This window comes from Lynx rufus, unplaced genomic scaffold, assembly GCF_022079265.1.
Source record: "Lynx rufus isolate CCGP_SWC_20201006 ecotype Redwood Valley unplaced genomic scaffold, mLynRuf1.p SCAF_5, whole genome shotgun sequence".
NCBI lineage: Eukaryota > Metazoa > Chordata > Mammalia > Carnivora > Felidae > Lynx > Lynx rufus.
Window position 1 is genome coordinate 131,476,687 of NW_025814867.1, and position 14,587 is coordinate 131,491,273.

Below are 14,587 nucleotides of genomic sequence, written 5' to 3' on the forward strand. Positions count from 1 at the left end.
GTAGTGTGTAAAAGCAGTTCCATACGGATTTCTGCTTCGACTTTGCTTTTTCTAATGTCATTTAACTCCCATAAAATTGTTCGAATGCAGCTTTCAGAAATGATTCTTACAAGCTGTCGAAGTGACATGGCGGTGCTCAACAGGTGGGCCAATGAACAATTTACCCTTCATAACTCTCTGTGACTATTGGAATTTACTATAAAATAACAGATTCTAGATATCATCTGTAGAAAAACTAACTCTTGCCCAAGTGGATCCGAACATTATTAGAACTTCAGGCAGCTGCCAGCCCCTAGGCCTTTCTCTGGAAATCCTGGCATTTCATCCTAGCCTTGTAATGTTCTGAATCCTTATGGTCCAGAGTTTGTTTTGAGGTGGCGGGAGTACCAATCAGAGAACTCAGTTGGAGCAAAGGTTTGCTATTTCCTGAGATGTTACCCTGAAATATGACTGAATCCTAAAAATCAGAAGAATGTTTATATAGTTCTTTATTTTTGTGCTAAGAGTTCCAGTTTACCTATTAACATAAGGATTAATCTTATCTCAAAGTCAATTTATAAAGGTTTAAGAGATTCCAAACATCACTACCATGTTTCCCAGTTTTGCACACCGTCATTTATAATTTAAGCAGAAGGAAATACAGCATGGGTAAAGCAAAAAAAGTGTTTGCATCTCATATTTCCTTCTAAACTGTGTAGCTGGAAGGGTGGATGTCTCAGATACCAGAGAGTTGAGCGTGGGCTGCCTACCACATGCTGGTTTCTGTAAAATTTCTATAATAGTGTTGTTATCTAATTAAGTAGATTCTCCCTCTTTAAATTAATTCCCCCAAACTCCTCATCTTTTAATTACTGTAAAAACTGGTTTCATTTTGCTTGCAAGTAATTTTCTGCTTCCTACATTTTTGTGGTTTGCTAATTTGGAAAGAATTATAATCAGTGTACTCTACCAGAGAAAACTCTATAATACTATGGAGTCCAGGATAAAAAAGTTCCATTTTCTGTGTTTTGGGTAGTTTTCAAGAACTTTATTCACAGTTAGATGGTTCAGTCAGATGGTTTTATTTGTTTTAGAAGACAAGAAAAAATTTCTTACAAATATGGTAACATGTTAGAGCTGCTGCATAACAGAAGAATTTCCTTCCTTTCTCCCTCCCTGCCTTCTTTCCTTCCTTCCCTCCTTCTTCTTTCATTTTATATTCAAATTGAATACCCTCCTTCTTTTTCCTAATAGGACCCATCCCTGAGATTTACAAAACTCCAAATAAATCTAGTAAAAGTGGAGAGAGAGAAATTTATTTTTTTATATTTAATTAAATGAAAAATTGAGTCATCTGTATTTTTTTTCCTCCTGAGATTAAAAACCAGGTGAAAGATATCATGTTAAAACAAATGACCACACAATTGAAGCTATCCAATGGTTTTGAAATCCTAGCAGGGTCTGCCAAATCTTGCTTTTAAGAGTGGAGAGGTTTATAAGAACTTTTATAGTCTTATCTTGGAGGGAAAAACAATCTATAAAAAGCCTTGTATTGCTTCTGAATCATGACATTATCTCGTAAATAAAGACTCAATAAAATTTGACTATAAAAAGAAAGAAGAAATACTATTTGTAGTGAAACGGTATCTTAAAGACTATTAAATTCAGTAAAATAATTTGGGGTTTGTTTTTCAAGGAACTAGATACTGAGAACTTTTTTAAGGAGGTAAAGTAGTTCGGAGCAAATAGAAAATTAATTATTTAACTTAAAGTCTGATGGCCTACTTGTCTTTTGTGTTGTGTATCATTTTGACTGGAACTTGCCAAGATATTTGGTTAAACATTATTTCTGGGTGTGCCTGTGAAAGAGAGTCCAGTTGACATTAGCATTTGAATTGATAGATTCCGTAGAGCAGCGTGTCTTCCCCAAAGTGGATGTGCATCATCCCACATTGAATAGAACAAAATAGGTGGAGGAAGGGAGAATTTGCCCCTTCTGCCTGACCGAACTCAGACATGGATTTTCCCCTGCCCTCTGACTTACACCACAGGTTGCCCTGGTTCTCAAGCCTTTGGACTCTGACCGAACTACATCATCAGTTTTCCTGGGTCTCCAGCCTACAGACAGCAGATGGTGGGACTTTTCAGTCTCCATAATCATGTGAGCCAATTCTTCATAACAAATCTCTCTCTCTCTCTCTCTCTCTCTCTCTCTCTCTCTCTCTCTATATATATATATATATATATATATAATAGATGGGTGGATAGATTGATAGATCAATCCTATTGATTTTGTTTCTCTGGAGAGCCCTGACTAATAATACATCTTCACTAGGTTCCATTCTCAAAAATTAGTATTCATAATTATGTTTGACTGTATTTGAATAATTCTAATTTATAAGCAATTAGACACTTCCAAATGATTATGGTATGTAAAAGCAAAGTTTGGAAGCATGGTGAAGGAGATCATGTAAGTAAATGTTTACAGACAAATAAACCCCAATCCATATAACTCAGTTGACAATGACTTGATAATAATTTGTGTAGATGAAGTAAAACATGGATTCTTTATTGTCCTAATTCTTAATATTTTTAACCTGTATTCCAGTCTTATTTTGTAAAATGCCATCGTTAAATTCTGTCATTAACTTCTTTATGATTGTTGATAAGTGAGTGACCATTTTTACAAATACATTTCATTTCATGTGAATTATGTTTCATTAGACTTATTTTAATGAACTTCACACTTCACTGAAAAACTAATGCTTACACTAAATCTGCTAAGTAAGAATTATACTAAATTCTTTTTGCCAGATAATTCTAACATCTGCGGCATCTTGTTATTAGTATCTATTGACTATCTTACCATTTGAGTTGAGATTTTCTTGGTTCTTAGTATGAATGAGTGATTTGTGATTATATCCTGGACATTGTCAATATTATGTTATGAAACTGGATCTTATATAAATCTTTTTTTTAGCCTCTTGTAACACTGGCAAGAAATGTGAGCATTTCTTCATTACTTCTAGGAGAAGGTAGAAATATGGGTTTCCTGCCAGCCCTCTATTGACCCCATAGTTGGGGCAGGGAGTGGGTTGTTGAGGGGTACTTCAATACCTCTGAGTTAAGGTGAAAATTCAGGCTTTCCACTAAACCTTTGCTGATACTCCCCTTGTCTAGAATGCCTGCTGTTTGTTTCCTGTGTGTCCTCCACTGACATGTGGGGCAGGAATAGAGGTGGTTTCATTACCTCTGAGCAGTGGTAAGAGTTCCGACTCTCCCCTGAAGCATAGAGGGGGAAGGATCCTTTATTACCACAGTGTGGGGGTAGAAGTCCAGAGTCCACAGACACCTGCAGAGTAGGGTAGAATTCATTAATGCTGTAAGAAGATGGACTTCCCTCCTCCTCACTCAGTATTCTCCAACACTACCGAGTGTGGAGCCTGGAGGGCCACCTCTACAGCAGGGTCAGGGTGTAAGTCTAGACTTTTCACTCAGCCTGTGTTGACCCAGAGGGTTGGGGTTGGCACGGGGATGGCAGATTTTCCTGTGTTTGTTTGCTGTTGAGTTGTTATTGTCTAAAATGCCCCTTTCCTGCTCCTTTGGGTAGAGAAAAATAGACTTGCTGAGGCTCAATTGTCTATGCCCAGTAGCATTTCCTGCTTACTGGCTTTTTCAGTTACAAGTCTGGGATATATGAAGCAGAAAGAAAACCCAGGGATCTCACCATAGTATCATTGCTTGTGTCCATAGTCCTTAGCCAGTTTGCCTTCTTCTTTCCACCATTCAGAGCCTTTGTAGTGGAAGAAATAGGGGAAAGTGTCTCTCATCCATCTTTCCAAACTGAGAATGAGTTTTTCAGTGATAAACCATAAAGGTATTAAATTAATTAAAAAAAAAAAGGAGGCTTGAGCCACATGGGAGTAGGATGGAAAGAAAGTTATTTAAAAAGGCAAAAAAAAAAAAAAAGAAGTGAGAGGGGAGACAGGGATTAATTTGACTGAATATGGTGAAGTTGCACATGGGCTGTTGTAACCAGCAAGTTCTCACAACGGTATTTCCCAACCATGGCCATATTGTCCACAAATATGCAGACTTACCCCTATGCCCTCCCTCGGGACAATGGGATGGAAATGCCCAAACCTTTGGGGAAAAACTGGCTAAGGCAATAGTAGTGGCTCACTGAACCTTTCTCCAATTCCTGCTTAAGTGCTGGGCAGACCTGGAACCAGGGTGATTGCCTGCCTGCTTGGTTATGTAATAAATAAGTGCTATTTGTTTATTTTTTCTTTTCTCTTCCCATTTGCAAACTTGACTTCTCTCATCATGGTTTCAGGTAAAAGCAGTATAAATCTTGGTATTGCCAGAAATTCCATTGAAAACAGAACTTTATGGTTTTACCAGACTTGTGAGCCCCAAGCTTTTATTTTAACCCATAGCTCATAACCTCAAAATATCCCAACCCATGCAAATCAAGTTGTTCTTGGAAGAAGGAAGTTCCCCAGAAACCTAAAAATCCCCTGTCCCTCAGTTGTCCAGTGTTCCATCATCAAGTAACAATTTTCATATTTATAACATGAGAATCAGATCTGATTTTCATTTCTCGCTCTCTTAGCTTAGCCAGCTGGGGTGAGAATTTGCACAATATGGATTGATGTTTAATACCAAGATAGAATCATGACTGAGAAACCGGTAAAAAAAAAATTATTTTAGGAAAACTAACACCCAACATATCACCTGGGACCAGTGTTAAAATTTGCTCTGCATATTTAATCAGCAAACTATAGTTTGTCCAAGTGTATGTCAAGTGTATGTTTGGAACGTATGCTCCTTTACTCAGTTTAAGGAGAGGCAGGCCCTAAGAGAATTTGAGGCAGTTGGCAATTTTCTTAGTTATCAGAGCCCTTTATCTCAAAACTTCTTGAGTACTTCTACAGAAGATGGGGAGAAAAGAAAATGTGTCTCTAGTCAAGAACTGGATTGAGGGGTCCTATTTTTAGGAGCAATGCAAGTAATAATAATATACTCATCTTTTCACATATCAGTACACCTAGATGTTTCCAGGTGCACATTCAGTGAACTTATGAAAACATCTATGAAGAATGGCAAAAAACCTACCATGGTCTTTGTCTTGGTCGACCATATCAGTGTGGGGCATGCTCGAAGGAGGGAGGATACCTCCATGGGGTATTTGTATTTTGGAATAAAATAGAGATTGTTGGCTGTTCACTACAAGTATTTGTACTTCTGAGGATTAAAAAAAAATAATGTTTATTTTTGAAAGAGAGAGAGAGAGCGCGACAGGGCACAAGTAGGGAGGGGCAGAGAGAGACAGGGAGACACAGAATCCAAAGCAGGCTCCAGGCTCTGATCTGTCAGCACAAAACCCAACATGGGGCTCAAACCCATGAATTGTGAGATCATGAACTGAGCTAAAGTCAAACGCTTAACCAACTGAGTCACCCAGGCACCCCTCTAGTTCTGAAGATTTTCATACCTCGAACAGTGACTGGCATATATAATAGTTCATTTACCAAATTCCTAACTATCAAAAATTAATAATTTTCAAGAGTCACAGTTCCCCAAATTTTGGGTAGAACGCAAGCTTGTTACTGAGACCCTAAGAGACAATGCAATTCTTAGGTGTGTGATCTACTTGATAGAAGACCACACATGTCATGGGGTAACTTTTGGAAATATTAACAGAGATTCTCCCACATTTGCTGTTTTTTATATTCTCTCAATCAGCTAGAGCATTACTTATTTATTTCCTTATTTGTTTCCAAAATATTTAATCAATTAATGATCTTTCAATCTCTGCAACATGTTTGTTTTTTTGAAGGAGTACTTGGTGAGTGACACAAAACTTTCTGCCTGCCCCCCGAAATAATAAAGCCTCCTGGAGCTGGGGTGGGGGGTGGAGGGGAGTGAGATGGAGAAGCAGTAAGTGGATAAATACTGGGAGTCCTGGAGGAAAAGGGAGATGGCTACTCTCCTGAATGAACTTAGGGGGCAACTCAGACATTCCAGGCAGGTTTGAGGGATGGGAGTATGAGTAGTACCTGTATTCTCTTCCCCAACACCCTATGGAGACATTGGTTTTACACAACAGAAAATAATTGGTAGCATGTTAATCAGATGGATCTGTGTATTAGGATATACTAGTCTTTGGTAAGAAACAGACTTAATCTAGTAATGGCTAGACAAAAACAGAAGTTTTTCTTTTTTTTAGGTTTATTCATTAACAAAATTTTTTTTAATGTTTATTTTTGAGGGGGGGGGAAGGAGCAGAGAGAGAGGGAGACACAGAATCTGAAGCAAGCTCCATGCTGAGACCAGAGATCCTGATGCGGGACTCAAACCCATGAACAGTGAGATCATGACCCGAGCCGAAGTCAGATCCCAACCAACTGAGCCATCCAGGTGCCCCTAAGTTTATTAATTTTTTATTTAATTTTTTAAAAATGTTTCTATTTATTTTTGAGACAGAGAGAGACAGAGCATGAACAAGGGAGGGGCAGAGCGAGAGGGAGACACAGAATCTGAAGTAGGCTCCAGGCTCTGAGCTGTCAGCACAGAGCCCAACTTGGGGCTCAAACTCACAGACTGTGCGATCATGACCTGGGCTGAAGTCGGATGCCCAACCGACTGAGCCACCCAGGCACCCCAAGTTTATTCATTTTTTATAAGAGAGACAGAGACTGTGCAAGTTGGGGAGGAGCCGAGAGAGAGAGAGAGAGAGAGAGAGAGAGAGAGAGAGAAAATCCCAAACAGGCTCCACACTGCCAGCACAGAGCCCAACATGGGGCTCGAACTCATGGGTTGTGCAATCATGACCTGAGCCAAAACCAAGAGTCAGACACTTAACTGACTGAGCCACTCAGGTGCCCCAGTTTATTCTTCTTTTTTTAAATTTATTTATTTGATTTTGAGAGAGACAGAAAGAGAGCATGAGCAGGGCAGGGGCAGAGAGAGAGGAGAGAGAGAGAATCCAAAGCAGGCTCCTCACTTGCCAGCAAAGAGCCTGACACAGGACTTAAACCCATGAAGCATGAAATCATTACCTGAGCCAAAATCCAGAGTTGGATGCTTAAATGACTGAGCCACACAGATGCCCCAAAAGTTTATTTTTTGATCAATAGCAGTCCTAGTGGGCATTGCAGATTACCACTCTCATTTAGGAAGCAAGGCCCTATCCAGCTTGTACAATGTGTCTACAGCTGCTAAGGCCTTTCCTGTCAGTGTCATAACAACAGAGGGAGAAAGAACACAGAAGAGCATGCGTGGAAGGTTTGGGGACTGGAAGTGGCCCACATTATTTCAGCTCATGTATCCCATCGGTTAGAACTCAATTACACGGTCACACCTTTCAGCAAGAGGGTTGCAATATTAGTCCAGGAAAAAGACAAAATGGATTTAAGTGGACAAATCTCTCTATTCAGCTTATGACAACACGCACTTTCCTCACTCCCCAGGTTAGTACCTGAGAAATATAAATATCCCCTGAAACTAAGAGGAGCAAGGAAGTAATGAGAGATTACCGATAGTCCCCCATCCTGTAAGTCCCTATGACTTATAAGATGAGGAGCAGCAGAATGATCCCACATACCCAAAAAGACATGAGAGGCAGCCTAGAGAGTACACACGAAGGGCCTCTTGAACGGGAGGGACAGATGACTTAGCAGTGACCTGTTTGAACAAAAATCCATGGAAAATGAATGATGTATCTTTTAGCGAATCTCAGGAGATGCCGGTACATATAGAATGGAACACAAGGGCCAGATGCCCACCAACTGTCAGCCACCACAGTGACAGGTATATTTAATGAATATTACATTTTTGTAATCTGACTACTTGGAAGCTGTTATAGAAAATCAACCGAGTAGTAGAAAAATAAAATTGCATTTTGTACACACCTGAATTTTTATATTGTGCTTCGTACCTACCACACATGATCAATTATTTAATCATGTTGCCAAAGAAATAGCATTTGTTAACTTTTTGAATATGCTAGCTTTCCAAATGCTTTCATTGGCTTCTGAAAAACTTAACTGACATAGAGAACTCTGAAATTTATATGAAATTTATATGAAAGTAGTCATATACCTTAAAGAACGTTCTTTATCGTATGATGGATTAGGGTGTAGGCTATCACATTCTACTCAGGTTTAATTACTAAGACTAATATGAAATAGTTTTGTGACTTTGGGCAAAGTACAATATCTTTCTGCGCTCCTGTTTTCTCATCTGTAAAATTGCAATATTGATGTACCGAATTCTCAGGATTGTTGAAGCATTGAATGAGGTAATATATTACTGAGAGGGGCAACTGGGTGGCTCAGTCGGTTGAGCATCCAACTTTCTCAGGTCTCGATCTCACACCTCATGAGTTTGAGCCCCGTGTCAGGCTCTGTGCTGACAGCTCAGAGCCTAAAACCTGCTTCAGATTCTGTGTCTCCCTCTCTCTCTGCTCCTCCCTGGCTCATGTTCTGTCTCTCAAAAATAAACATTAAAAAAACTAATTTAAAAAGGTGGGGCATAAAAACATTTTAGGCCCTGGTAAACAGATGATTAAAAAATTACAGCAAAAAGTTCTATAAGAAGGGACTGGAAGCCACTTTGGAACCATGACATGTTTTTCCAGCTCTGACCAGGAAAACAAGGCTCAGTTACATTCTGTATCTACTTTATTCAGGGTGCTTTGATTTTTCTAAATAGACTTTATTGAGGAATAACATACAATAAATTTCACTTATATTAAATGCGCATGACTTTTGACTCATGTACCTACACAAATATCAGTCCAATCAAGATATAGAACATTTTCATTATCCACAAATGAAAGTTCCCAAAGTTCCTTCCTATCCCTTTGTAGTTAATTCCTCCCTACCCATCCCAGCCCCAGGCAATCACTGACCTCCATTCTGCACTGTAGATGAATTTTGCCTGTTCTAGAATTTCATTGACTAGGATCATACAATATATATACTTTTGTGTCTGGGGTCTTTTGAAAGCATAATATTTTTGAGATTCATCCTTGTTGTACATATCAGTAATCTGAATCTTTTTTTTAATATTATTTTTTTAATTTACATCCAAGTTAGTTAGCATATATTGCAACAATGAATTCAGGGGTAGATTCCTTAATGCCCCTTACCAATTTAGCCTATAGCCCCTCCTACAACCCCTCCAGTAACCCTCTGTTTGTTCTCCATATTTAAGAGTCTCTTCTGTTTTGTCCCCTCCCTGTTTTTGTATTATTTTTCCTTCCCTTCCCTTATGTTCATCTGTTCTGTGTCTTAAAGTCCTCATAAGAGTGAAGTAACATGATGTTTGTCTTTCTCTGACTAGTTTCGCTTAGCATACTACCCTCTAGTTCCATCCATGTAGTTGCAAATGGCAAGATTTCATTCTTTTGATTGCCAAGTACTTCTTTATCCATTCATCCATCGATGGACATTTGAGCTCTTTCCATATTTTGGCTATTGCTGATAGTGCTGCTGTAAACATTGGGGTGCATGTGTCCCTTTGAAACAGCATACCTGTATCCCTTGGATAAATACCTAGTAGTGCAATTGCTGGGTCATAGGGTAGGTCTATTTTTAATTTTTGAGGAACCTCCATACTGTTTTCCAGAGTGGCTGCACCAGCTTGCATTCCCACCAACAATGCAAAAGAGATCCTCTTTCTCCACATCCTTGCCAACATCTGTTGATGCCTGAGTTGTTAATGTTAGCCATTTTGACAGGTGTGAGGTGTATGTCATTGTGGTTTTGATTTGTATTTCCCTGATGAATGATGTTGAGCATTTTTTCATGTGTCTGTTGGCCATCTGGATGTTTTCTTTTGAGAAGTATCTGTTCATATCTTTTGCCCATTTCTTCACTGGATTATTTATTTTTTGGGTGTTGAGTTTGATAAGTTCTTTATAGATTTTTGGATACTAACCCTTTATCTGATATGTCGTTTGCAAATATCTTCTACCATTCTTCTAGTTGCCTTTTAGTTTTGCTGATTGTTTCCTTCACTGTGCAGAAGCTTTTTATTTTGATGAGGTCCCAGTAGTTCATTTTTGCTTTTGTTTCCCTTGCCCCTGGAGACGTGTTGAGTAAGAAGTTGCTGTGGGCAAGATCAAAGAGGTTTTTACCTGCTTTATCCTGGAGGATTTTGATGGCTTCCTGTCTTACATTTAGGTCTTTTATCCATTTTGAGTTTATTTTTGTATATGGTATAAGAAAATGGTCCAGGTTCGTTCTTCTGCATGTCGCTGTCCAGTTTTCCCAGCACCACTTGCTGAAGAGACTGTCTTTATTCCATTGGATATTCTTTCCTGCTTTGTCAAAGATTAGTTGGCCATACGTTTGTGCGTCAATTTCTGGGTTCTCTATTCTGTTCCGTTGATCTGAGAATCTGTTTTTATGCCAGTACCATACTGTCTTGCTGATTACAGCTTTGTAGTATAGCTTGAAGTCTGGGATTGTGATGCCTCCTGCTTTGGTTTTCTTTTTCAAAATCGTTTGGCTATTCGGTGTCTTTTCTGGATCCATACAAATTTTAGGATTATTTGTTCTAGCTCTGTGAAGAATGCTGATGTTATTTTGATAGGGATTGCATCCCTGAATATGTAGATTGCTTTGGGTAATACCGACATTTTAACATTTGTTCTTCCTATCCAGGAGCATGGAATCTTTTTCCATTTTTTTGTGTGTCTTCTTCAACTTCTTTCATAAGATTTCTAGTTTTCAGTGTATTTATTTTTCACATCTTTGGTTAGATTTATTCCTAGGTATTTTATGTTTTTTGGTGCAATTGTAAATGGGATCAATTCCTTGATTTCTCTTTCTGTTGTTTCATAGTTGGTGTATAGGAATGTAACCGATTTCTGTGCATTGATTTTATATCCTGCAGCTTTGCTGAATTCATGAATCAATTCTAGCTGTTTTTTTTAATGGAATCTTTTGGGTTTTCCATATAGAGTATCGTGTCATCAGTAAAGAATGAAAGTTTGACCTCCTCCTGGCTGATTTGGATACCTTTTATTTCTTTGTGTTGTATGATTACAGAGGCTAAACTTCCAATAGTATGTTGAATAACAGTGGTGAGAGTGGACATCCCTGTCTTGTTCCTGACCTTATGGGAAAGCTCTCAGTTTTTCCCCATTGAGGATGATATTAGCAGTGGGTCTTTCATATATGGCTTTTATGATCTCGAGGTATGATCCTTCTATCCCTACTTTCTTGAGGATTTTTATCAAGAAAGGATGCTGTATTTTGTCAAATGCTTTCTCTGCATCTATTGAGAGGATCATATGGTTCTTGTCCTTTCTTTTATTGATTTGATGAATCACATTGATTGTTTTGTAGATATTGAGCCATCCCTGCATCCCAGGTATAAATCCCACTTGGTCGTGGTGAATAATGTTTTTAATGTATTGTTGGAGTCATTTGGCTAATATCTTGTTGAGGATTTTTGCATCCATGTTCATCAGGGAAATTGGTCTATAGTTCTCCTTTTTAGTGGGGTCTCTATCTGGTTTTGGAATCAAGGTAATGCTGGCTTCATAGAAAGAGTTTGGAAGTTTTCCTTCCATTTCTATTTTTTGGAACAGCTTCAAAAGAATAGGTGTTAACTCTTCCTTATATGTTTGGTAGAATTCCCCTGAAAAGCCATCTGGCCCTGGACTCTTGTTTTTTGGGAGATTTTTGATTACTAATTCAATTTCCTTACTGGTTATGGGTCTGTTCAAATTTTCTATTTCTTCCTGTTTCAGTGTTGGTAGTGTATATGTTTCTAGGAATTTGTTCATTTCTTCCAGATTGCCCATTTTATTTGTGTATAATTGCTCCTAATATTATCTTATTATTGTTTGTATTTCTGCTGTGTTGGTTGTGATCTCTCCTCTTTCATTCTTGATTTCATTTATTTGGGTCCTTTCCTTTTTCTTTTTGATCAAATTGGCTAGTGGTTTATCAATTTTGTTAGTTCTTTCAAAGAACCAGCTTCTGGTTTCATTGATCTGTTTTACTGTTTTTTTGGTTTCAACAGCATTAATTTCTGCTCTGATCTTTTTAATTTCCTGTCTTCTGCTTTTGGGTTTTATTTACTGTTCTTTTTCCAGTCCTTAAAGGTGTAAGGTTAGGTTGTCTATCTGAGATCTTTCTTCCTTCTTTAGGACAGCCTGGATTGCTATATAGTTTCCTCTTTTGACCGCCTTTCCTGCATCCCAGAGGTTTTGGGCTGCAGTGTTATCATTTTCATTGGCTTCCATGAACTTTTTAATTTCCTCTTTAACTTCTTGGTTAGCCGATACATTCATTAGTAGGATGTTCTTTAGTGTCCAAGTATTTGTTACCTTTCCAAATTTTTTCTTGTGGTTGACTTAGAGTTTCATAGTGTTGTGGTCTGAAAATATGCACGGTATGATCTCAAACTTTTTGTACTTGTTGAGGGCTGATTTGTGTCTCAAGTATGTGGTCTATTCTGGAGAACATTCCATGTGCACTGGAGAACAATGTATATTCCTCTGCATTAGGATGAAATGTTCTGAATATATCTGTTAAGTCCATCTGGTCCACTGTGTCATTCAAAGCCATTTTTTTCTTGTTGATATTTTGATTAGATGATCTGTCCATTGCTGTGAGTGGGGTGTTGAAGTCCCCTACTATTATGGTATTACTATCAATTACTTTCTTTATGTTTGTGATTAATTGATTTATATATTTGGGTACTGTCACATTTGGTGCATAAATGTTTATAATTGTTAGATCTTCTTGGTGGATAGACCCCTTAATTGTGATATAATTAATCTTCTTCATCTCTTGATAAAGTCTTTATTTTAAAGTCTAGATTGTCTGATATAAGTATGGCTACTCTGGCTTTCTTTTGTTGATCATCAGCATGATAGATGCTTCTCCATCCCCTTACTTTCAATATGAAGGTGTCTTTAGGTCTAAAGTGGGTCTCTTGTAAACAGCATATAGATGGATCTTGTTTTCTTATCGTGTTACCCTGTGTCTTTTGATTGGAGGATTTAGTCCATTAATGTTTACAGTGAGTACTGAAAGATACAAATTTATTGTCATTATGTTGCTTGTAGAGTTGGAGTTTCTGGTGGTGTTCTCTGGTCATTTCTAGTTTTTGTTGCTTGTGTTCTTTATTTATTTGTCTTGTTTTGTTTTGTTTTTTTCATCTTTTCTCCCCTCAGAGTCACCCTTAATATTTCTTGCAGTGCTGGTTTAGTGGTCACAAACTCCTTTAATTTTTGTTTGGGAAACTTTTAATCTCTCTTTCTATTTTTAATGACAGCCTTGCTGGTTAGAGAATTCTTGGTTGCCTATTTTTCCAATTCAGCACATTGAATACATCCTGCCACTCCATTCTGGCCTGCCACATTTCTGTGGGATAGGTCTGCTGCAAACTTGATCTGTCTTACCTTGTATGTTAGGGACTTTTTTTTCTCTTGCTGCTTTCATGATTCTCTCCTTGCCAGAGTTTTTTGTGAATTTGACTATGATATGCCTTGTTGATGGTCATTTTTTGTTGAATCTAATGGGGGTCATCTGTGCTTCCTGGATTTTGATGTCTGTGTCTTTCCCCCAAGCTAGGAAATTTTTCTGCTGTGATTTTCTCACATAACCCTTATACCCCTATTTGTCTCTCTTCCTCTTCTGGGATCACTATGATTCTGATGTTGTTCCTTTTTAATGAGTCATGATTTATTTAATTCTTAAATCGTGCTCTTTTGCCTCAATCTCCCTCTTTTTTTCTGCTTTATTATTGTCTCTAAGTTTGTCCTCTATATCACTGATTCTCTGTTCTGCCTCATCCATCCTTGCCGCTGTGGCCTCCATTCAAGTTGCAGCTCAGTTATAGCATTTTTTATTTCATCCTGACTAGCTTTTACTTCTTTTATCTCCACAGAAAGGGATTCTAATCTATTTTCGACTCCAGCTAGTATTCTTATTATCATGATTCTAAATTCTGGTTCAGACATCTTGCTTATATCTATGTTGGTTAAGTCCCCGGCTGTCATTTCCTCCTGCTCTTTCTTTTGGGGTGAATTCCTTCGTTTTGTCATTTTGATGGGAGAAAGGAATTAATGAGGTAAAAAAATTAAAAAAAATTAGAATTAATAAAATATTAAAATAAAAAAATTAAAAACAAACACACAAAAAATCGAACAAATGATGCTAGATCCTAGGTGTGTTTTGGTCTGGGTGTTGATAGGGGCTTGATAGATTAGAGAAAAAAGGGGAAAGGAAAAAAAAAGAAAATCATTTGAAAATTTGAAAAAATGAATACATTGAAGTAGGCTAAAATGAAAAGATATAAGTAAAATAGAATTTGAAAAAATTCACATAAAAGTAAAAAATATAGTAAAAAAAATTGAAGGAAAATATTCTTAATAAAAATTGAAAGTAAAAATGAATTTCTTCTTGGTTCCTCCTCAGTAATCTGAATCTTTTCATTTGTGAGTGGTATTCTGTTATATGCATATACCATTATTTATTTATCCGTTCAATAGTTGGTGAACATTTGTATTGTTTCAAGCTGTTATTTTCAATAAAACAGTTATAAACTTTCTTTAGTTTTCTTTAGACATCTGTTT

At 37.6% G+C, this 14,587-nt stretch overlaps 1 protein-coding gene across 1 annotated transcript in view; it reads left to right on the forward strand.

Moving 5' to 3' along the window:
• The window catches only part of LOC124527277 (60S ribosomal protein L9-like), a 79,706-nt gene that overhangs the window by 18,033 nt on the left and 47,086 nt on the right, over positions 1-14,587 (forward strand). The window contains 1 exon segment of the mRNA XM_047100463.1: positions 91-143. Coding sequence (XP_046956419.1) covers positions 91-143 — 53 coding nt within the window.